General features: G+C 41.5%; 1 protein-coding gene across 2 annotated transcripts in view; it reads right to left on the bottom strand.

Annotated features, from left to right (window-relative positions):
- LOC121433280 (integral membrane protein GPR155-like) overlaps nt 1-20332 on the bottom strand; it is a 39452-nt gene extending 19120 nt beyond the window's left edge. For both annotated transcript variants that reach the window (XM_041631646.1, XM_041631647.1), the window contains exons 1-8: nt 20142-20332; nt 16505-16654; nt 15537-16021; nt 7412-7811; nt 4983-5148; nt 4010-4165; nt 2211-2294; nt 1351-1468 (exon numbers count right to left, since the gene is read on the bottom strand). In XM_041631646.1, the coding sequence (XP_041487580.1) occupies nt 1351-1468; nt 2211-2294; nt 4010-4165; nt 4983-5148; nt 7412-7811; nt 15537-15990 (1378 nt within the window). In that variant the 5' untranslated portion in view covers nt 15991-16021; nt 16505-16654; nt 20142-20332. The remainder of the gene's footprint in view (nt 1-1350; nt 1469-2210; nt 2295-4009; nt 4166-4982; nt 5149-7411; nt 7812-15536; nt 16022-16504; nt 16655-20141) is intronic.
- Between the last annotated feature and the right edge of the window lie 2006 nt (nt 20333-22338).

Consider the following 22338-nt stretch of genomic DNA (forward strand, 5'->3'; position numbering starts at 1 on the left):
GTGTTTGTGAATCTGTCATTCTGCCATTCCTCTCCACATTGCTGCTTCTCTTCAAAAGGCTATGGACTCAGGTGGGACCAGCTTTTGATCCTTAGGGCATGAAATCAAAGGCCTTCCCACCATGGTCTCTTACTGGCCCTTACTTATTAACCACTGTGCAAACTCCCTTCTGGAACCATTTTACAATTTCAAATTGCGGTACCAACACAGAAACAAGCAAACCAGACAGTACTTTTCACAAACAGAATGTCTGCTTCTGAACGAATGGTACATTTCAAATTGGCAATGTTAGGTTAAACATTTTGTCATAGTTTTCGGCGTCAATTAAAAGAGTATTCTTTATCATTGGGTCCTCTACTAAAATTATCTTATTTTATCTATATGGGTGTTGTGCTCGCACGTGCGTCTATGCACTACAGGCATGACTGGTGCCTATGGAGGCCAAGAGAGGACTTTGGATTCCCTGTAACTAGAGCTACAGACGGTTGTGAGCCTCCATGTGGGTGCTGGGAATCGAACCTAGGTCAGTTCTCTTAGCCACTGTAAGTCATCTCCGCAGCCTCTCCACGTCCGCTTGCCCACTTTTCTTATTCTCCTACTGCCTCTTTCTCCCTCTATAATAATAAACGATTAATAGATTCCCATTTCTTGAATGTTTGCTGTGTACCAGATGTAAACACCTATACTGCACTTCATCCTCAGAACATCTGTGTAATGTGCTGCAAGCCAGCTTTAGAAGTAATAAAACAGAAGACCTGGGGGCTGGAGAGGTGGCTCAAAGGTTAAGAGCACTGACTATTTTTCCAGAGGACACGGGTTCAATTTCTAGTACCTACATGCCAGCTCACTACTGTCTTTAACTCCAGTTCCAGGGGTCCTGACACCCTCAGAGACATACACGCAGGCAAAACACCAATGAACATAAAACAAACAAACAAACAAAAAAAAACCCAGAAGACCCAAAGCTAGTTAATTTGTATGAGGCAAAACAGTTGGCAGTTCAATAGGATCCCAGAGGTGAGCGCTGGGACACTCTAACCTCTGTCCTTTCCTACCTGGTATCTCCAAAGGGGTGCTCCATTGACACTGGCCCAGAGCCAACGACCCCCAATGAAAAGGACCATGTGACTTAGGAGGGCTTTGAGCCTGGCAGAAACAGAGTACTCAGCAGATAACTCAGCTTTGGAGACGTGTGTGCATGTGTGTGTGTGTGCGCGCGTATGTGTGTAACAAACTGAGTAAACACCCTGACCTGTGCTAACACACTTCAAATGGATCAGTAGATGCTGAGGTCTTTTAGAGGGAGAGGAGGGGGGCAGACTTTAGCAGTCCTTTCGCGAGTCAACTTACCTGTCCACAAATAGGTGCTGTACAGGGAGCTGTACAATAGAACAAACACCAAAATTTGTCCAACAAAATTTTTTTCTTTAACAAAATTCCATATCATCATTCCAGCACAAACAATAGACTAAAGAAAAAATTATTAAGAGATTTTGTAAGTAGCTAAAAATAAATTGTATGATTCACTATATATAACAGAAGAAAACTATGAATCTAACCATACCCACTGAAGCTTTATTCCCAGAAAATAATCTCCCATTCAAAACTGCCACTGACCATAACTTTTATATACTGGCTTTACTAAGATTTCAAGCTTTATGATTAAAAACCTCTTTTCCATAGAGCCTTGAACAATGTACATATTAAAAGAAAATAATGACCATAAAATTCTAGCCTTATTTAGTAATGATTTACATAGAAAATGTAAAATTTCACATGCCAGGACCTAACTGTAACGTCAGATCGCGGGAGCTCTCCTCTTGTTATTGGTTTACTCTTCAGGATGGGAGTCTTACTCTGTGACACGGGCTGCTTTCGAACTCCCAGCCGCCCTCCTGCTTCAGCCTGCTACATGCTCAGAACTGCAAGTGTGACTCACACCTGGGTGAGAGGTCAGCGTTTAATGGCTCAGTTGTTTGTAATTGAAAATGCAAGCTTATCACTAATTGCCATTGTCAATCTTAAAGCTTGAGACCTACTGCAGCATGTAATACATCAAGCATAAAGTAGCTGGAATTAAGGTATAATTGATATCACTGCTAATAATTCTGACTCTGTAACTGAATACAAAGCCTAGCGAAGTAATTTTCTCTCATGCAGCGCAGGAAAGCTGGGGAAAGCCCTGCTTCCGTATCCACAGGTATACTAACCTGAGCAATGAGTAAGTTGGTGGTGAGCATATGTGGAAGCTGCTTGTACTTCTTACTCAAGAGAAGAATAGCCAGGGACCAGATCTTGAAGATAAAAGGTCAAGTTATTTACGTTTCTCAGTCTTTATGATTACTTACTAGATAGCATATTAGAAGTCTTTTTTATTGTGGGGCTGGATTGAACTCAGGGCCCCGTATGTACTAGACAAGCATTCAGTCACTGCGCTGCCTCCTAGCCCCTGGTTCTTTGAGACAGGATCTTACTGTAGAACTCAGGCTTACCTTGAACTCAGATCCTCCTGTCTGAGCCTCCCAAGGTTTAGGATAATGGGTATATGTCCCTACATCTGGTCCCCATGATTAGTATTTTTAGAGAATTCTCTTTATCCGCATTCCAGAAGAAATTTTAAGGTTTCATTGAAATTGCATGTTATTAATATAAATTACTATATCCAAGGTGAAATAAAGCATAAGGAGACCCATGGTTAACAAATTAGTTCTTTAAGAGCTGTGGTTTGACCAGGGCCACATTCTAAGTTCGCCTACCTTCAGTGGCTGGGGTAGGACACAATGTCACAGTCAATTGGTTAGGGAAAGAGCTTTGCTATTTTGTTTTCTTTTCTGATTTTTATGGCACTAGCTTCTGAGGAGTCTAAATTCCAGATGGTATTATTTCAAACAACACATACCTCCTGCACCAAGATTAATCTTGTATTCCTAGTATTTACAAGGATTGAGTTTCTCCTCTTCCTCTTCCTTCTTTTCTGGCTAGTACTGGGATTGAACCCAGGGCCTCAGGCATGCTTAAACTAGGTTACAGCCCAGCCCCAGGACTGAGTTTCTATTCTACCTTCAACTGCACAGGAAAGTATGCTGGTTAATTTTCTTCTTGTCCCTAATTGCCAATAGATGTTGATACCTTCTGTCTCCCCAAACTACCTTCTTATTAAGGAACATAGATTTTTTTTTTTTAAAGAGTATGTGGTGGGCTGGGCAGTGGAGGCACACACATTTAATCCCAGCACTTGGGAAGCAGAGGCAGATGGATCCCTGTGAGTTCCAGGCCAGTATGGTCTACAAGATTACATACAGAGAAACCCTGTCTCAAAAAAAAGAGGATGTGATAGATATGGGATTTCCTAAATATCACATTAATTGTGTATTTATTTTTTGTTAATATACACATCCATTCCTTTTAAGAATAAACATTTTCTTTTTCCAATCTAGAATTCTGACTGAATTCAGCAGGCAATCTGACTTACGTGATACTCTAGTTGTTAAAGCTTATATATCTGAGTTGGCAGGATCAAATTCAAACAGTTATCTGGTTTCATTTAAATAACTTGTTAATCTTGCTCCCAAAGACCTTTGCTGATCTTAAGATTCAGAATAGCTAATATGTGCATGGTGATTATCGTTCACAGATGCTTATTTCATTATCACAAACCTTAAAACAAGTGAAATGATTATCATTATAGCTAAGAAAATTAAGCAGAAAGGGTGTTAAGTAACTCCAAAGAGACTTTGGTCTCTTTTTTTTTTTTTTCGGTAACTTGCAATAGACAAGGAATCAAACCCAAGCTTGACTAAGTCACACGCCTTCCCACCGAACAACTCAAAACTCCCCACTGGAAAGACAAGCTTAGTTAATTAGGAAACTAATATTGCATTTCTTTCAGATAGGCTTTAGTTTTCTATTTTATCTTTTAAAAAAATTTAAAAAATGATTTTCCCATTTAGTAGTTATTGCCAAACTTATCTTGTGGCTTCTATTCAATCTGACACTGAAACATACTTACCAGGGAGACCAGGCTGATAATACTTATATCAAAACTGACATTCTGAATGGCATATGCCAGCGGCTTAGCATCCATGGTGGGAAAGGTCAATAGCCAGGCAGAAACATACATGATTGGAGCAGACACAAATGTACTTATTACCATTCCTGAGGTTATCTGCAAACATGAGATCAAATTGAGGAGTCATAATCTTACCTAAAAAATTACTTAAAAATTTAAATGCCCATAATACACTAACGCATCCTAAATGGAAAATGACAACCAGTAAGGACATTTTAGAATCCAGCACGCCATCTGACGCCATACTTCTCCTTTCTAAGAACATGCCCTATTGACCTCTTTCTAATCTAGGTTCAAATACTATAACTTATGTTGTTGATTATATTCTAGGCTCTGGAAAGAGCACCCTTCCAATGGTCTAAATCTATGAACAGCTTTCTTCCATGCTACTTCACAGACTATGGGAAAAAGTCAACAAAAAATAATTACCAAACATGATATTGATTAATTAATTAATGGGACTGTCCCTCATGTTACATTTCAGAACCCCTAAATACAATATACATAGACACCATTAATTTACCAACTTTCTCTAGTGTATTGTGGGATATTTTCTTGTGGTGACTGGATTACAATGAATGATTTTTTCTCCTCAAAATCCCAAAAGTCACTCCCTATAAATAACTTTGAAGCTTAATTATAAGCATAGCTGCAAAGTATTTGAAACAAAACAAAACAAAGACTAATAAAAAAAAAGTCTGGGTTTAAGAAAAAGAAGAACAGCATAGATGATTAAGGTTCCCATATTAATAACTATGGTTATATAATGTTACGGAATAGGCTTTATTTACGGGGCAGCAGCTTAGAAAGCTCCAATTCTCATTAGAAGAATGTTGCCTTCTGCATTTTACAGCTTCCCTTTGCTCTTCACCACAGAAACCGCCCAGCTTAGAAGAAAACAGTGCATACATACAATCTCTACTTCCATGTTGAACTGGGTTGCAAAGATAGCCACGCCTGGGGCTACGGGGAAGACGCCATAGAGAAAGGCGTAATTCGACAAACTCGTATGGTTCACTACACTGTCTCCCTTGTCCAGGAGTTCCACCATCTCTCTGCACAGAAGGGGCAGCACCAGGCTGGAGAAAGAAGGGATACAGAATGTACTAAACATCAGTGCCTGTCTGTCCCTGCTAGTAACTGCACTAGTGAATTTGCAATTTTGTCATTATCTTCTTCCTGCCCAAAAGGCATTTATTTTTTCATGCATATATCCTATTGCTGTTGGACATTTTGTTGAAAGTCAGGAGTTCAGCTAGGAGCCATTTCAAGAACAATGCCCCGTAATATTTCAAACATTAGGGAATATCAAGGGGAAAACAGATTTTTACAAATATTTTTGCAAAAAAAAAAGCATTTTAATTATAGCTACTTCCTTGCTTTTTCTATTGGTTAATTGAAACGTGAAATGAAAAAGAGGTTGAAAATCTTCGGAACTCCCCTTAAGAAAATTTCTAAACTTTGGGGGTAAAAAAAGCTAAACTTTGTAATTGAGTGTTGAATGGTTCAATTAATGACAACAATGTAGCCCAATAAAATTCTAAAAATCAATAGAAAAGTATCTTAATAATTAGTTCTTGAGATTGTAAACAAAAGGAAAGACTCAGCTGAGGGGGAAGGGGAACTGAAACAACTCCCTGGAGCAGAACACAAAGGAAAGCCCGGTCTGGGGGCAGGGGACGCTATTATTAGTGTCCTCACAGTTCTGTGGAAAAGATAGCACAGTCACCTAGGCACTAGGCTTGCCTTCAGAAAAAACAAGCTGGTACATTGTCACAGCAGAGCCTAGAGAGGTCCGCTGGGATTACGCATGCGTGTACGTGCACAGGTGTGCCTGTGGAGGCCAAAGGTTGACACTGGCTGTCATCCTCATTTGCTTGCTACCTTATTTTTGAGAAAAGATCACTCACTGACCCTGCAATGCACCACTCTGGCTAGGCTGGCCGGCCAGGAAGCCCAGGGAATCTTCCTGTTCCCACCCTCCCAGGGCTGGAATTACAGGCACGAACCGCTGTGTAGGTTTTTACATACCTGCTACAGGACCAAACTCATGTTCTCGTGCATGCTTGTATAACAAACACTTTACAAACTGAACTCATGAATAAGCCCTAGCTGTTTGTTGTCATGCAGCGAAGGCACTGTAATTCCTTTTTATAAATTGATATATGTATGTATTTATTTTATGTGTATGGTTGTATTGCCTGCTTGTATTTCTGCTCATCGTGTGCATGCATTGCCCACAGAGTCCAGAAGAGGGAGTTAGATCTCCCTGGAATTGGAGTTACAGATGGTTGTAGGCTACCATGTGGGTCCTGGAGATCAAACCCTGGTTGTCTGAAAGAAGAGTCTGAGACATCTCTCTAGTTCCTAATTTTTTTTTTAATTTTCAAAAAGAATCAAATATCTAATAAGAATAAGAGACCTTGAAAATGTAATTAACACTGAAATTACAATATTATCATTATTGAAACAATAGTACAGTAGAAATACTCATATACTCTGAAGAATATATTACTACCAAAAATATTTTCCAGAACTATTTATTTTTATTTATTTTGGAAATATAAAAGTATAACATCATCCTAGTCCTATGAATTCAACTCATAGTTTTTTATATAAAAAATTTAAGCATGCTCTAAGCATTTTGGGTAATATTGCAGTAAAATTATGTCAACTCCATGGCTGACAAGCCAATAAACTGAAGAACTATTAACTAAAAAGTATTTCTACCATAATGTTGTTCCAATGATAATATGTCTAAAAATGTTTATATTGGCTTACCTATACTGAGAACATTCAATCAAACTCACTATTACTGAATAGATTCCCAAATTCTTTAAAAAAGGTGTATGTTAAAAATTATTCTTAAACAATAAGATGCTTTTACTTTATGATTTTTAATGGACTTAGAAATTTTGCAAAATTATTTTGAAATCATGATCTCAGAAGGTGGTACAGCCCAGTGGTAGAACAGTTACCTAGCATGTACAAGGCTCTGGGTTTGATGTCCTGAAATTATAAAAATTGATTAAGTATGATTTTACTGAGACATTGAAATTATTAAGTAAACCTTACCCAAAAGTAAAACAGGGGGGAAAAGCCCAAAGTAAAACTGATAATCTTTGTATTCTGACAGTAAAGTAGAAAAAAATAAACTGCATGCCTTAGGAAGGAAATATTTTTTTTACAATACCCAAATAGCCCATTTCCCTTTAAATCACAACCATAAAAGTAAGAATCAACGTTTAAAGGGAAAAATAGGTGCAAGACAACCCAATGAATTGGCTAAAGAGTTTGTTTGTTCCCAAACTAGAATTTCCAGAATCAATAAGCAAAACTTACAGTTTGGCTGTGATGAGAACGGTAAGCACCACAAACGCCGATTTCTTCAGCCGCTTTATCTTCCCCACCATTGTCAGACCAAGGTAGAACAAGGCCGATCCAGAGAAAGAATTGGCAAGTCCATCCAGAAAGTTCTCCATATACACAGGGATCTTTTTATCAAGAATAAAATTGAAGGCAATGCCGACAAAGACCATAAATACGATCGGGTTCTGTAACACATGTAGAAATCCTAGTCCCACAATTTTTACTTTATTTTGAGAAGCATTCTGAGTGTCTTTTGACTTCTGGATTTCACAGAAGATAAACCCTATGGGGTTTAACATCATAAGAGATATTGGTGCCACCAAATAAATGTACTGGAGATATTCTGGGTATGTAGTTTGATACAGAGCTTCAACTGTAAAAAAAGAATACTGGTTTTAAAATATTACTACAGAATTATATAAATATGCGCATATCATTTCTGTGCTTGTTTATTATATTGAAAATTCGTCTAAATAGTAATGAACAACCCCATTCACTTATTTTTAGAAAGGCAAATTTTAGTAATAAAACTGACAAGGAAGAAAAACTCACTACATTAAGTACCATCCAGTTTATAAAATAACAACTTTAAATTATGTTTTATAAAAACTTAACTATTTTTCAATACAGGGATTTAAAATGAATCTCTAAGGCAAGAGCTGTAAAATTTTTAAAAGAGCAATGCAAAGATAAATCTGTATAAGGTATTTGCTTGAACTCAGTGGAGCAAGCATCTTCATTGGTGTGCTATGGCAGGAGTCAGATGGCAGTAGGTGGGGAGAGAGCATGCTCAGAAACTCCACAGCACTGGAGTCCACACTCCACGGGGAAAGATGGAGAGACGTGAGGCAGCTGACAGAATAGGGCAGGGGCCTGAGGCACCTCTGAATTACAGCTGGAAGTTCGAAGTTTCTAGTCAGATGTGAACGATCAAGTTTATATTTTCCAGATGTGGTCTAGGACATGGCCATGTGAGCTGGCAGCTGACAGGGAGAAAAGACTTCCCTGGAGATGAGGAGGCCAGAGAATTGAGAGGGCAGAGAATCCAGTGGGTAGCCGAGGAGGACGCTAATGTCACGTGAAAAAGGCAAACTTGGTAATGGAGATGAGAGTCAGACATTAAAGTCTGCAGGGGGTGGGAGGGAATGACGAGAATGGAGAGCAATGATTGACATCCACTTCAACAGTCGTCAGCAAGACATCAGCCAGCGATGCCCTTGCCATATGGGGCAGGTAGGCTGTGAGGAAATGAAAGCAGGGAATGCTTCCAGAAAGACCAGAGAAGCCGCTAAAGCCAGGACAGAAGGCTGGACCTGGAAAGCTTTTGGAGGGTTACCACACAATGTGTAAGTACATGTTTTTGTCTGCTTGGTTTTGCCTTTAGAGACAGGGTTTCTCAGTGGTCGGAGCAGTCCTGGAACTCACTCTGTAGACCATGCTGGCCTTGAACTCACAGAGATCCACCTGCCTCTGCCTCCTGAGTGCTGGGATTAAAGGCCTGTACCACCACCACCTGGCTAGTAACTACACATTCTTAAGAAAACAAAGCATCACTTTTTCTCAGCATGTTCCCAAAGAGCCTGTTACTCACTGAAGAACGAGGCTGTATAAAACAAAAACAAAACAAAACCCGCTGTGAGATTAACTCGTGCTATATTTGGAGGGTGACATGAGGGGCTTTTAGAGAGTCTGAGAAGACATGATGACTCGGGAACTTAGCTGCCACAGAAGATGCTTTCTTGGTGGGGGAAGTTGGTGGAGGTTACACTTCTAGCAGTTCCAGAAGGCGAAGACTGAGGACCTATCCAGCTGGAAGTATATAAGAGCTCATTCCTAATGGATGCGAAGTTGAGAAATAAACAGCCACAATCATTCCAAGGAGAGAGGCAATCATGTGAAAATAACGTAGATCGAGTTTCTTCATTTACACTAAGATAAAGTAACACAAGTAGGAAAACATATTTGTTTACCTCCTCAGCATTCCTAAGTTCAGTTAATGTCAGACACATGCCCCGCTGAAGTTATGTAATAGATTATATAACCACAGAACCTCACCTTGATCTCATTAGCTACACTTACTTTTTATAAGACTCAAATCATTTTTCTCCCAGTGAAGCACACACATAGGTCTGAACGTCTCCAAAATAGAGCAGAGGTTAAACGCGTTTGATTGCATAAAAACCCCATCGGTTCTCTTCGCTGATTTCTATATGAGATGCGCCGGTTTACGACTCGGAGGCTGCCTCCCCTGTTTCCTGGGGCTTGTTTAAGTGAAAAGCCCCATCTTGATAATTACTCTTGGGAAGCTACACTTCTTAGGTAATCCCGTCTCTAGAAAAAAGGTGTCCGTACCTGCCCACCACTTTGGTTTCTTAAGAGGAGTATATATTTGGAGAATGCTCTGCACTTTCAACCTGGGTCTAAGAATTTTTCCTGAGTGGCCACAATGCAATGCAAAAGTGTTTTCTGTGGCAACCTCCATCTTTAGCTTCACACTCTACTCAAAGCCCGTTATACTGACTGATTGCTTATGTCTAGAAATTTCCATTCCTGACACATCACTGATGGCTACCATCTTTCTCTCCCTCGCTCCCTCCCTCTCTCCATCCTTCCCTCTCTCTCAAGAATGCAATGCAAGTCTGAGCAGCAATCTTCCATTGCTATTGCTAGGCCCATCAATACAGCAGCACCCCCTTCCTTCCTCTGTTCCTCTGGCTCCTTACAGGCCCATCCAGTTATCCATGGGTAACAAGAACAGTTAAGCAACCTCATCATTTCTACAGGGCATGACTAGTCTGTCTTACTAGCTGCTGTCAAGCTCTCGGCGTGCCGACTTTATACATTAAACCCGATCATAGGTAGATATGGATAAGACAACATTACATATATGTACATAGTTGAGAATCTTATTACTCAGGATGCTGAGGCAAGAGCTGCTGCTGGGAGTTTATGGCCTACTATATATAGGAGTCGGAAGAGGAATCTTGACATGCTCTGTCAGATACGGGGGACTACTGCCCTTCCTTCCTACAGGGTCTTTTGAATTCTCTCCTCTTGATTCTTACTCCTATTAGTTAAAAGTCTGAAAATTAGGTTATTGGTATATCCACTAACCAGTGTTCTTTAGTGTTTTCTCAACCACTCCTTTCATCTATATTATTAACTCCAGAAAGTGCCATCAAATCTCAAATGTGGGGGCTGGAGAGATGGCTCAGAGGTTAAGAGCATTGCCTGTTCTTCCAAAGGTCCTGAGTTCAATTCCCAGCAACCACATGGTGGCTCACAACCATCTGTAATGGGGTCTGGTGCCCTCTTCTGGCCTGCAGGCATACACACAGAAAGAATATTGTATACAAAATAAATAAATAATAAATATAAAAAAATAAATCTCAAATGTGCAGAGCTTTCAAAAAAATTAGTATTTTTCTATCATTTCTGTCACTCATCATGGCTTTCTTTTAATGAGCACAACCAGTCCCCATAATGGTCTTCCTACTTAACCAACACATCTTTTATTACTCCATAAAGCAAAGACTACATCTACCAGAGCCATAGCACAGGTACAGTCGACAAACACTATATCCATAAACACAAGCTTCACTTGTAGACCATGCCTCTTGCCTTCTATTTAAGGACAGTCTCTGGGACTCATTCTGCCAAGTCTTCAACCTACATTATTAAATCTCACCCTCTCCGGAACACTCCGATACTCTGCTTTATATCAACGACACCTCAAGAAAGTGCCAGAAGGCATTGTTCTATAACACACATACCCCACCCAACACGGAGCTGAACAGATCCGATGAACAGAATTAGCTGATACATCAACGAATGCTAAGGGTTTCAGATACAGTAAAAACGTATTTTGCATCACACAGCAATTTACATCTGTTGTTGGATAATCTAGTTCTTTGTGGATCCATATTTTATTTTAAAAATTATCACCTTAATTAGCCTTTTTTTGATGCATGTGGTGTGTGTACATTTTCATGCTGCCTTTGAACTCCCAGCAGTCCCTCTTGCTTCAGCCTCCTGAATAACAGGATTATCAAATTATTTTAAATTGGCCAATAGAAATCACATGTGTTACATACATGTTACTTTGAAATGTACATGTTTTGGAACGGTTAAACTAAGCTCACCCGCATACATATTTCCTTACGTAATTTTTAATGATGTGAATTCTTATATTGTTATTAACTGTATTCACTACGTTGTACAATAGGTCTCTTGAAGTTACTCCTTCTACCTAACTGAAATTCCATGTTTTTTTTTTCCCTTTTTACGCATTGAGAATATTTATAAAGCAGGTCACAATGAGCGTCTTCTAACTCAGCTGAATGAGTGTGTAAGGACAGGAGAAGTAATGTCTAGTGGGAGAGCAAATCATCGTGATTAAATCAATACTTATTAATTTACCAGGAGAAAGGGGTTCGGCATGGGAATTTTAGTCTCTTTTGCCACTCATTTCCATAATTACTTAACATTCCATCTTCACAAACTGGCAGTTAGCAACCTTTTGTTAGCAACCTGAAGACAATCTTTCAAATCGGAAAGGGAAATACACATGAATACAGTGACCTATAGCAGCTAAAATTAGATTTATAATCACTACATCAACTATTAAGTCCTAATTAATTAATGATTATAAATAAGGCTCTTAGAGGGAGGGGGAATCCCATTATGAGGAGTTATTATATGGCTTGGAAGAACTAAGATAAAATTAGCCACCCACTGTGACTCCTATTTTGATTCCTGCAGGGTTTCAATCTCTAGCAAATAACACACAGACCCTGACAAGACCATCCCATTATTTAATGGCGTAGAGCTAAATGGCTTCATCTCCATTGTGTTTACAGCTCAAGCACCAGGGCATAATTACGATTAGTCAGGGTACTTATGCTATCAGCATTGTTTGAAGAATAAATTATAGGACTTAACTATGCCCTATTAGTATCTTTTAATGACAGAGGCAGGGAGTCATTCTGATCTGCTGGAACCAGCCTTTCCCCTTGGTGGATTCCTGGTTTCTTCTCACACCTGGATTTTTAAGAGCACTTTTGGAAAGAACTGTCCTAAAAGACAGTAAGCTTTTTCTCGTCTCCAATCCACTTGACTCTAGTGTTAGAAACGACACAGCAATACAGCATTATTTATTTCCTAAACACCATGGTCATTGTACAGAGAAGAGATACAGTCATCTCCTCTTTATTCACTAACTCATCTGTCTGCTCTCCACGCCAGCATCTCCCCTGTAAACTGGGCAGATGAGGAACAAATGCAGCCCTAAGCAGAGTGTTTCATCTAATTCATTAGCAACACTTCTCTTTGAACACGACAGTGGGAATTCCTAGGAGAAGAAGAAAGGTCTCCCGGGTGACTGTTGTCTGCTCACCATGGACAAGAGCGGAAGACAGATGGATACAGACTGCACTCACAAATACCCCACTGGGGAGCAGACACATGACGTAATGTTCTCTCTGTACACATCTCCCATTTTACAAGTAGATGAGAAAACGTCTATATGACTGGTTTTTAATAAAGCTATAGTCCACAGCCTGGTGTTACAAGAGCTATTATCTGTGAGTAAAGCAAACAGAGATTAAAATCCCAAATTGCACAACACATTCATCAAGGAAACTCAGGCTGCTATGCTTCGAGGAACTTCACTAGTACCACATTTACTATATAAAGTGGAAGGTAAGAAAAGCCGTAATGAAATGGCTGGGTAAATATATTTTTAATTTGGAAAGCGTCTTAGTAGGAAAAGTAAGTCATCCAGTAGCTTTTTTCCATGTCTACTCTTTCTTTCCCCTTTGTGGGTTCATGTATCTGTGTGTGCATTCAGAGACCAGAGGAGGAAGTCTGGAGTCCTTCTCCATCTCTCTCCACCATATTTTAGAGACAGGTCTCTCACTAAACCTGAGGCTCCTTTCAGTTAGGCTGAGTGGCCAGTGAGTTCCAGAGCCCACCTGGTCCTGCCTCCCAGCACTGGGGTTCTAGGTAGGAAAGTCCTGTCTGACTTTTTTTATTTCTTCAAGCTGGTAAAGAATCATGTTTATTAAGGGCGAGGAAACACACACATAGAGCAAGCACACAGACTGGAAGACCTTTCACAAAGAAGAGGGTATAGGAAGCTAGACCCTCGTACCTGGTCTTTGAGTGGATGCTCGGGGTTTGAACTCAGGTCTCCCCGCTTTTGCAGCACGCTCTCTTACTAAGCTACCTCTCTAGCCCTGCCCCCCACCCCGAACAGACTGTAAAGGCAAAAACATCTGATTCTGTTCTGAAACTACTAAATTACAAAGGTTGGTCAGGTCTTCTAAGATAGACTTAGCCTGTTATGTAACAGTGTGGCATGAGAGAGTGCCTGGGATTTAGAACCAGAAAGCCTAGAGCTGGGTCTCAGGCACGTGTTAGCTGTGTGACCCAGCTTAAAACAATCCTGTAACCCTGTCTCCTTAGTTGAAAGTGATAACATCCACCCTCTTCAAATAATAAAGTCCCCTGTAAAGTCTAAAATTACAAATGTTAGTTCTCTTTATAAACTCACTAGTCTATAAAAGCATGAAACTATATACGTCTAGTTCATGTCTAAAATAAGAACAATATTTATCGAATACTTAGCACTATCGCGACAAGCCACTCCTGGAGTCTTTAGCCTACAAATCCGTGACCAGACTTCATTCTTAGTGCTCTGAAGGACATGGACAAACATTAACTTCTGCGGTGTGATTTCAACTTAAACTTTAGTAACTGTAAAGGGATGTCTATAGGGCTCCTACTTAAAGACCCATTGGCTAAGAGTCTTGTTTTACCTCTCTTCAGGCTCCTGGTTACTCCGTGATGTTTGATGGCTTTGGTATTTTTCCATGGCTAAAGTCAGGAGAGGTGAACGGTATAGTTCTCTACAGACTTTTTGGTGTCAGTGATGAAATGGCTTTGGGGAGGAGGATGGGGTAAAATGACTGAGACCTGAGAGTTCACAGAAGGTTTCAATTGTACAATTTAATATTCCACTGGATCTCTGCTCTGAAGGTATATCATCAGAGAAGCCTTAACTCATCACTCTGCCACGGGACAATCTCCTCACACCCGGCCCTTATTTATTCTGCCGGTCCCTGCCAACGTTTGGTATGATCTTAGTTTCAACGATAACTTTATTTCTCCATTAAAATATGAACTCAGCATGTTTGAGAACTTTGCTCCCAGGCCACTTCCTAGCATTGGCGTGTTGCACCCGCGCACAAGAAACTGAGTGGATACGGACACAACAGTGCCCACGCTGTGCTGCGTGTCAAAAGCAATGCAACTTGCATTCTTAAATATTAACAACTAGTGTCTAGGAATGGGGGTATATCCTGGAAAACAAAATATATTTCCTCTCAAGAAACCACAGCATCCCAAATTAGTGTGCTTACTATTTTACCAGACAATATAAAATTGGGTTGTGTACAGATCTGCAGACTCAATGTGTTTTTACCACTTTGGTCCTTAAACAAGAATTGAACTTCAGCATAAATATACTGGAAACTCAAATAACAAACTCAAAACAAATTTTACTGTAAAATAACCTATATATTCTAAAGCATAAGAACAAGAATGGTGTGGGAAAGCCACTGACGGCATAAATCCCCACTGCTGGCATGTTGTGATGAGTACTTTAGGAAAATAAGAAGTTTTTAAAACATAATTTAAATCAGACTGCGATCCCTTCAAGAAACTATATTTCTTTATATGAGATAATTGAGAAGAAATAGAATACTACTAGAAAGATTATCCCCTACGGTATTAGAATATAGCAATTTATTTTAGGTAGATAATTAAGTGATCCTTAAAACTCTAAAATTAAAGAAAAAATATTCTAATTTTAGACAGCTTTAAGAAAAAAATGGTGGGTTGGTGGGAGGGTCTGTGAGGAATTGTGGCAGGGGAAAATTGTAATGAGAATATATTGTGTGAAAAATTTCAATTAAACAAACAATGAAAGATTTCCTAAAGACAAGAATAAGAATATGTTACTAACAAATGCTTAGATGCTTATGTTACCACATAAAATGCTTGAATTTTTTTTAATTTAAGAATAAAAATAACTTACCTATAGGATATCCCAATGCAAAGTCATTACTTTGTGTAGCAAAAATAGGGAACAGTCCAGCTTTGCTAAACCGGCTCTCGGGACTGGCAACCAATAAGGTCAATATGCATACGATGAAAAACACAGAGGCTTTTCCAATTAAGATACTATAGAGGAAAGCCCAATCCACATTGGAAAAATTAAGTACAACCATATTTTTGAATAGTAAAGCTGGCAGGGCAAATCTGGAGACGAAATTTCCCAGGCCTTTGGCCTGTGTCGATGTGATGACATTGGCCCTCCCTGCTATGTAGCCACAAAGGACTATGCCAAAGCATTCCAGCAAGGCTGGGAAAAGCCTTGTGATTGACATCGAAGGTGGGTCATTGGTGGAATTGAATCCATGAGCTGCCGTTGCAGACAGAGTCTCGTTAATGGCAAGGGTTGAGTTCTCTGCTGAAAAATGAGAATCCATTTTCTCTCTCCTTTCACCTCCAACTAGGTCTCTGGGGGGAAAAAAGAAAAGAAAATTCAGTGCTACAACTAACCAGAGTAGAGAATGAAATGGAACGCTGCAAACCTGGGCTTATTTACATATTAAATAGCCAAATAAATGTCCACACTCTCTTCAAATCCAACGGGATGCGTGGGGGGCAGAGAAGACAAGAGAAAAGAGGCAGGGGAGGTACTTCACTCTCAAAGGTAGGTCAGTTCAAAACATTCGTGTTACCATTCTGCTTTTCAGTGCCCACAAACGTTACAGCTGCAGTCACGCCCTGTGGTTCTCTGCGGGCATCCACAGTCCACCTCCATCTAGTGGCCAAGAGGAGCAGACTCAGTGTCTACAAAGGACCGACTTGCACCCAGAGTCTCTAGAAACTTCGGACGTCCTCACGGGTAGATGAAGGAGTCACACTGGAACCAGAAGTCTCTTCTAACCTGTGGTCCCGCTTGAGCCTTAGGGAGAATCATCGCAGGGCAGCACTTACCAACTTGAACCCGAAACTTAACGTCTTCCACTTCACTTTATCATCTGTGAAGCGGCAATATCAGGAGAGTCCTTTGGCTCCAATCACATCCGGTATCCGGCAATCGCTTAACCAAAGCTGAATATCACTTTCGGTAGAGTACGAGGGAACCTTTGAGAGAGAAAGTGATTAGAAGACGTCAGCGCACCAGGCTCCCCTTAGTTCGTTTTACGTAAGCACACACACTGACCTACAGTTCCTCGGGGCCACAGGGGGCTTTACACACGTAGCTCGCTCTAAAATGTGCTCTGACATTTGCACTGCCCACATAATGAACACTTAACCACTCTCCAACTCAACCATACGGTTCAGGAATCATTTCGTCGGGTGAGGTGTCTTTAATAACATAGTTAGGCATATTTTTTTTTTCTCAAATAAAATCATGGTCCTTCCCTTAGTCTGCTTTTCTCGGCTTGTTTATCCCAATGCCTCGCAACGACTGTCTCCTTTACCAAACTTGAAATGTCACAGAAGCAAAGACCACACATGTCTCTCCACACTCTTGTGTCCCTAATATCTGGCACATAGGAAGCACTGGGGGAGAGGGGCTAGATTCATTGAAAATTCCACTAAATTCATTAAACAACAACCTGTTCTTACATCAACCTCTTCTCTCATTGCCCGTTCTCTCTTGGGTACTATCAAGTCCATGAGTGAACAATCTCTCTTTCCACGTGATAAATGCTTTTCACAGCAGCAACAGCCCCGAACACAGACTGTTTCCTAAAACGTTATAAAGATGTTCATGAGGTTTTTAAGGACCAACTTCTGTGGGCTAAGGTGGCAGCTGATAGACTCCCCTCCTCTTGCTGCCAGGGACACAATGCGCACAAACTTTAGATAATTCTCAGATGACTCGTTTTTTTTTATAGTAATTTGGAATTAATATGATGGTAATTGCCAATTTCTAAGTGATTATTCTAGGTTTCCCATGTAAAGACAGGGGAACATCTGGTGTCTCCTGCAATTTACAAAGCTTGGCTAAATTCTTGAACACCCACATCACATTCAAAACACTGGGGTGACAGAGCAAAGATCATCAATTGATACCCGGGTTGTGTAAGAGAATATTTCCTGTGCTGCTCCCTATAAGCCAAACCCTTGGAAAAACCTTACATCTCACTGGGACTAAGACAAGCATTTCTTTTTTTCTGCCAGGATTAAACAAGAGTAATCAATAGAAATCAGTCCTACAATGTTCACCAAATTTTGAGTTTTACCGAATTACACTGATTGGTACAGAGAGGTTCTGGTTGGTATACATAGCCAGGCATTGGTTGGTATACATAGAGAAGTTCTAGTTTGTACATATGCCAGGTTCTGGTTGGGACACATAGCCAGGTTCTGGCTGGTCACATAGCCAGGTTCTGGTTGGTACACATAGCCAGGTTCTGGTTGGGACACATAGCCAGGTATTAGTTGGGACACATAGACAGATTCTGGTTGTTACACATGGTAACCCTTGAAGGATTTGATCAGCAATCAGATTTGAGTATTAGACAATGGAGCCCTTAAGAAATGTGTACTTTGCAGTGTGTACTTTGGAAAGGCGGTGAGAATCTGGCCTAGACTTTTGATGCTTTCTCCAAGTTTCCTATATTTCTTTACTTGGATAATCCATAATCCCTATTTGGACCACATAAGAACAACAGTGTAGCTGTATATTTTTTAAAATATCAATCTTAATTAGCAATAGTTAAGTGAAAAGACTAACAGACTTTGAGCCTTAACCTGGATCAATACTTTGCCTCCCTCAGTCGGTTTCCTTAACTGCAAAATGAGCAGGGAAACGTCCTGAGGGAGATACTATATAGAAAAGATATTTAGTTCACAGCTTATCACAGAATAGGCCTTCAAGAAATGGCAACAACAGTCCTAGTACCAAGTGTGGTGTCCCACGCTAGAAACCCAGCACTGGAAGACAGGCAGAAGGACCACAAGCTCAAAGCTAGCCGGGGCTGCACACTGAGAGCCTGTCTCAAAAATCAAAACAAAACAAACACACAAACAAACAAAAATCCCTAACCATCAAAGAAAACCAAAAGAGGGTGAGAGAGAGGGCAGAGGGATTGTAGACCTCATGGAAAGGATTAGAGTGGTAACCAAGTAAAGAGCATCCATTGTCCTAAGTAGCTCTGCAGACACACCTGCCATTACAGATCACCAATAACAGAAGTACTGGATAGTCCAAAAAGTTACCAGTTTGGGATGTGTCATAAAGTTACCAGTCTCTGATTTAGACCCACCCATTACGGAAGAGTTGAATTCAGTTTGATCTTAAGTGGCTGCTGACAATGAACAAAGACCTCTTCATCGAGGTGATGCCAATAGGTAAAGAAAGACCCAGGTTCAACTTTCGATTAATTGAAAATTTAAAAAAAAAACTTTAAAAAGTAATCTGTTTTTCCCCCCGCTTTTAATTTTTCCAGTGTTATAAAAGCAACAGTTCCCGAAGCAAATGAAAATTAAAACTAGCCTGACATGATGGCACACACTTTAACTCCAGCATTAGGGAGGCAGAGGCAGGAAGAGCTCAAGCCTCGCCTCAGCTACAAAATAAAGCCAGTCAGGACTTAACAGTAGCACTTGTTCCAAAATAAGGAAGGGGAAATTAAAAATAAGTCTGAAGTTTTATCTCATACCACTTTAAACATGAAAAACAAAACAAAACCAAAAAAATGCTTCTAAGGCACATTTTAAGATGAACAAGAACCACAACAAAGGAAGTTTAAAAAAAATGACATCCAGTTCTTTAATCTACAAAAACAAAGCTTGTTACAGAACACACAAGTTGAATTGCCGCTATGCAAGCCAGTATACTGAGGCAGACACTTGAAAATGAAGTATACAAACGTCTAGTCACTTTATATTTGCCTTAGATAGCATCACCAAAGCACTGGAATTGTAGATTAAATTGCTACTGAGTTAAAATGTGGTGCATTGTTAACTTGAAAGAGAAAGCTTTAAACTCTTGGGCTGTTCTTTTCTCAAACACCCAATATCCTTTCTCTATGAGAAAAACCTAGTGCCTTGTGGAGCTATAAAAGAACTCTTAAACATCAACAGGCACCCTATCCACAGCCTGTTTCCCCGTCTGTCTGCCAGGGACAGACTTTGGCCCGCCAAGATAAAGAGTGCAGAGTCCCTAAGCGAATAGATGGCCCCGAGGGCAGCTGGCATCCGTGAAAATGGAAAGCCAGGGCATAGGAGTCACGTCAGGTGCTCCGTAAAAGAAGGAGAAAATTTGGCGCAAAGCACCAGGTACCTCGGCAGAGACGCTCAGGAGGGGCAGATACTGGGCCCCCCCTTGAGATAAAGTGAAAAGTCCGAGATGACAGGGTGGTCCCACGTGCAACGGGGCGCTCCGCACCCTGGGGACGCAGCTCTGGCAGCAGATGGGACAAGTCGCCCCTTCTGCGCAGACCATCCCGAGTGTCCCCGCAGGTTTCAGGCGTAGACGATGCGGGGCAGAGGGGAATAGGCGTTGCAACGGGCCGAGGCCGGGGACACCGGAGCCTGGCGCGGCCCACTGGTCAGGACCCCAGGGAAGGGGCAGGAGAAAGATCCAGCAGGTCCATCCTACCGGCGCTCATCTCACCTGCTAGGTCTGCAGCCCGGGCTGCGAGGAGACGGCTGCCGGTGCTCGCAGAGGGCCGAGCAGCGAGCACAACGCCGGCATCTCCCGCCCCCAGCCCTCTTCTCACCGCGGCGTGGGCTAGCTGCAGCTGCCCAACCACGTTCCGAGAAAGGGAGGGGCGAGCCGCTGCCGCCCTGTCAGCTACCTTGGCCGTCCGCAGCCGGGGGTCTCCGCCCCGCCTCGGCCCCGCCCTCAGGCCCCGCCCCCGGCCTGAAGGTCGGTGATGCTGGTCTCCACCCTGCAGAGGCCCCGCCCCCAAACTCGCTGCACGGCAACGCCCCGCCCCAGGCCCCGCCCCGGCCTGGAGGTCGGCGAGGCAGAGACCCCGCCCCTGGCCTGAAGGTCGGAGATGCAGATCTCCACCCTGCAGAGGCCCCGCCCCCAAGCTCGCGGCAGGCTCCACCCCGTCTCCAGGCCCCGCCCCCAAGCCCGGGCGACACCGCTCCGCCCCGCCCTCAGGTTCCCGAGTCCCTCCCACACGGCCCCTTCGCCGCCCTCAAGCCTCGTCCAGACTGGGTACTTCCGGCTTCCCTCCTCCCGCAAGATGGCCGTCCGGCTGGGGTTTGCCAGTGTTGCTTTCCTCCGCCTCTGTTCGGCATCAGGGAAGCCTATCATCCTCTTGGTTAACCTCAGCCTCCAGTAATCCTGTCAATTCTCCTCTTGGTTAGTTTCGTCATCTCATAGAATAGAATATACAAGTTAGGGCTTAAGTCTGTGAGTCCAACCCTGCCTTCTGCCTTTCCCAAAGTAGCATGACCTTGACCCTCCTAAATCAAGAGATTAAAATGTAAGCTTCAGTTGTGTGGTGGATTTAGAATAGGTTGTCAGCGATGACTGCTTCTATTTCTACTGTGGAGGAAACTCTGGGCATATTCTCTTAGTTTACTGAGAGGAAATCTCCCGAAGCTTCTTGAAGGCAGTGTGTGAAACTGAAGAGGCTCTCCACTTTCTGGAGCCCAAATTATTTCAAATTTAAAGCCTGATCTCATTGTCCTTAAAAAAAAAATCTTAGCCGGGCGGTGGTGGCGCACGCCTTTAATCCCAGCACTCGGGAGGCAGAGGCAGGCGGATTTCTGTGAGTTCGAGACCAGCCTGGTCTACAAGAGCTAGTTCCAGGACAGGCTCCAAAACCACAGAGAAACCCTGTCTCGAAAAACCAAAAAAAAAAAAAAAAAAAAAAAAAATTTACAAAAAAAAATCTTGCTTTGCCAATTTAACGGTTTTGTCTGGCAACTACAGCGCCTATAGTCTGTGCGATTTTAGTGCAAAAGTGCAATACTATATGGTTTACTAGGAAAAATCACAGTGAGCCAAGAGTAGGCTTAAGGATATGAAAATTAAAAGAAGGTGAACAGAATTGAATTTTTTTAATTGCAGCCTACTCACCTCTTTCTGTTCATTTTTTGTCTTTTTCACTTTTAACCTTGCATGAACCTAGCTACAAAAAAAAAAACACTTCAGTTATCTCAAGGCTAGACTTCTGCTTAGAAAAAATGAACATTAGTTAAGTATTTAATGAACTTTGACTGTTAGAGGACTACTAAAAGATAGGCCTAAAAAGGTAAGTTAGGGCCAACCTGTAGGAATTCCTCACCTTATCTGGGTTTTGAACCTTATCCTTTGACCACACAGTAAGATTGGTACGTTTTCCCCACATGGGAACATGTCAGTGTATTTCATGCTATATGATCTGGATGCTTTCCCAGGATAAGTTAAAAGATGAAAGGCAAGAAAAACAGTATGGTGACTTTGGGACCGGTCAAGACATAAGGAATAACCTACTCTGGCCTGGTGGCAGTAAAGGTTTGGGAAGTGTTTCAAAAGAACTGTGGCACTTGATTGCTGGTAGTGGCAAAGAAGTAAGTCTGGTGAATAGTAAGTCTTTCCTCATTCACTGAAATAAAGAAAAGGAATCAGAAAAGAGCGTTTCTAATATGTTTTTCAGCTCTAAAAATCTGCTTTCTGGAGATGAAAGGAAGAACTATTTCAATGCATTTACAAAAGAGGAAGAAGTTACAGAGCGAATCTAGTTCAAGACCTACAATCTGAATCCTTGAGACATTCTCTGTAATACTCTCGTTTCTTTCCCTCTGAGGCCCTGGGAGTTTAGATATTCGGTTTAAAGAACCCCAGGCTTCAGATGCCACCTCTGGGTGAA

This window comes from Microtus oregoni, unplaced genomic scaffold, assembly GCF_018167655.1.
Source record: "Microtus oregoni isolate MIOR12 unplaced genomic scaffold, Mior012 000037F_ref0000500, whole genome shotgun sequence".
In the NCBI taxonomy this organism is placed as follows: domain Eukaryota; kingdom Metazoa; phylum Chordata; class Mammalia; order Rodentia; family Cricetidae; genus Microtus; species Microtus oregoni.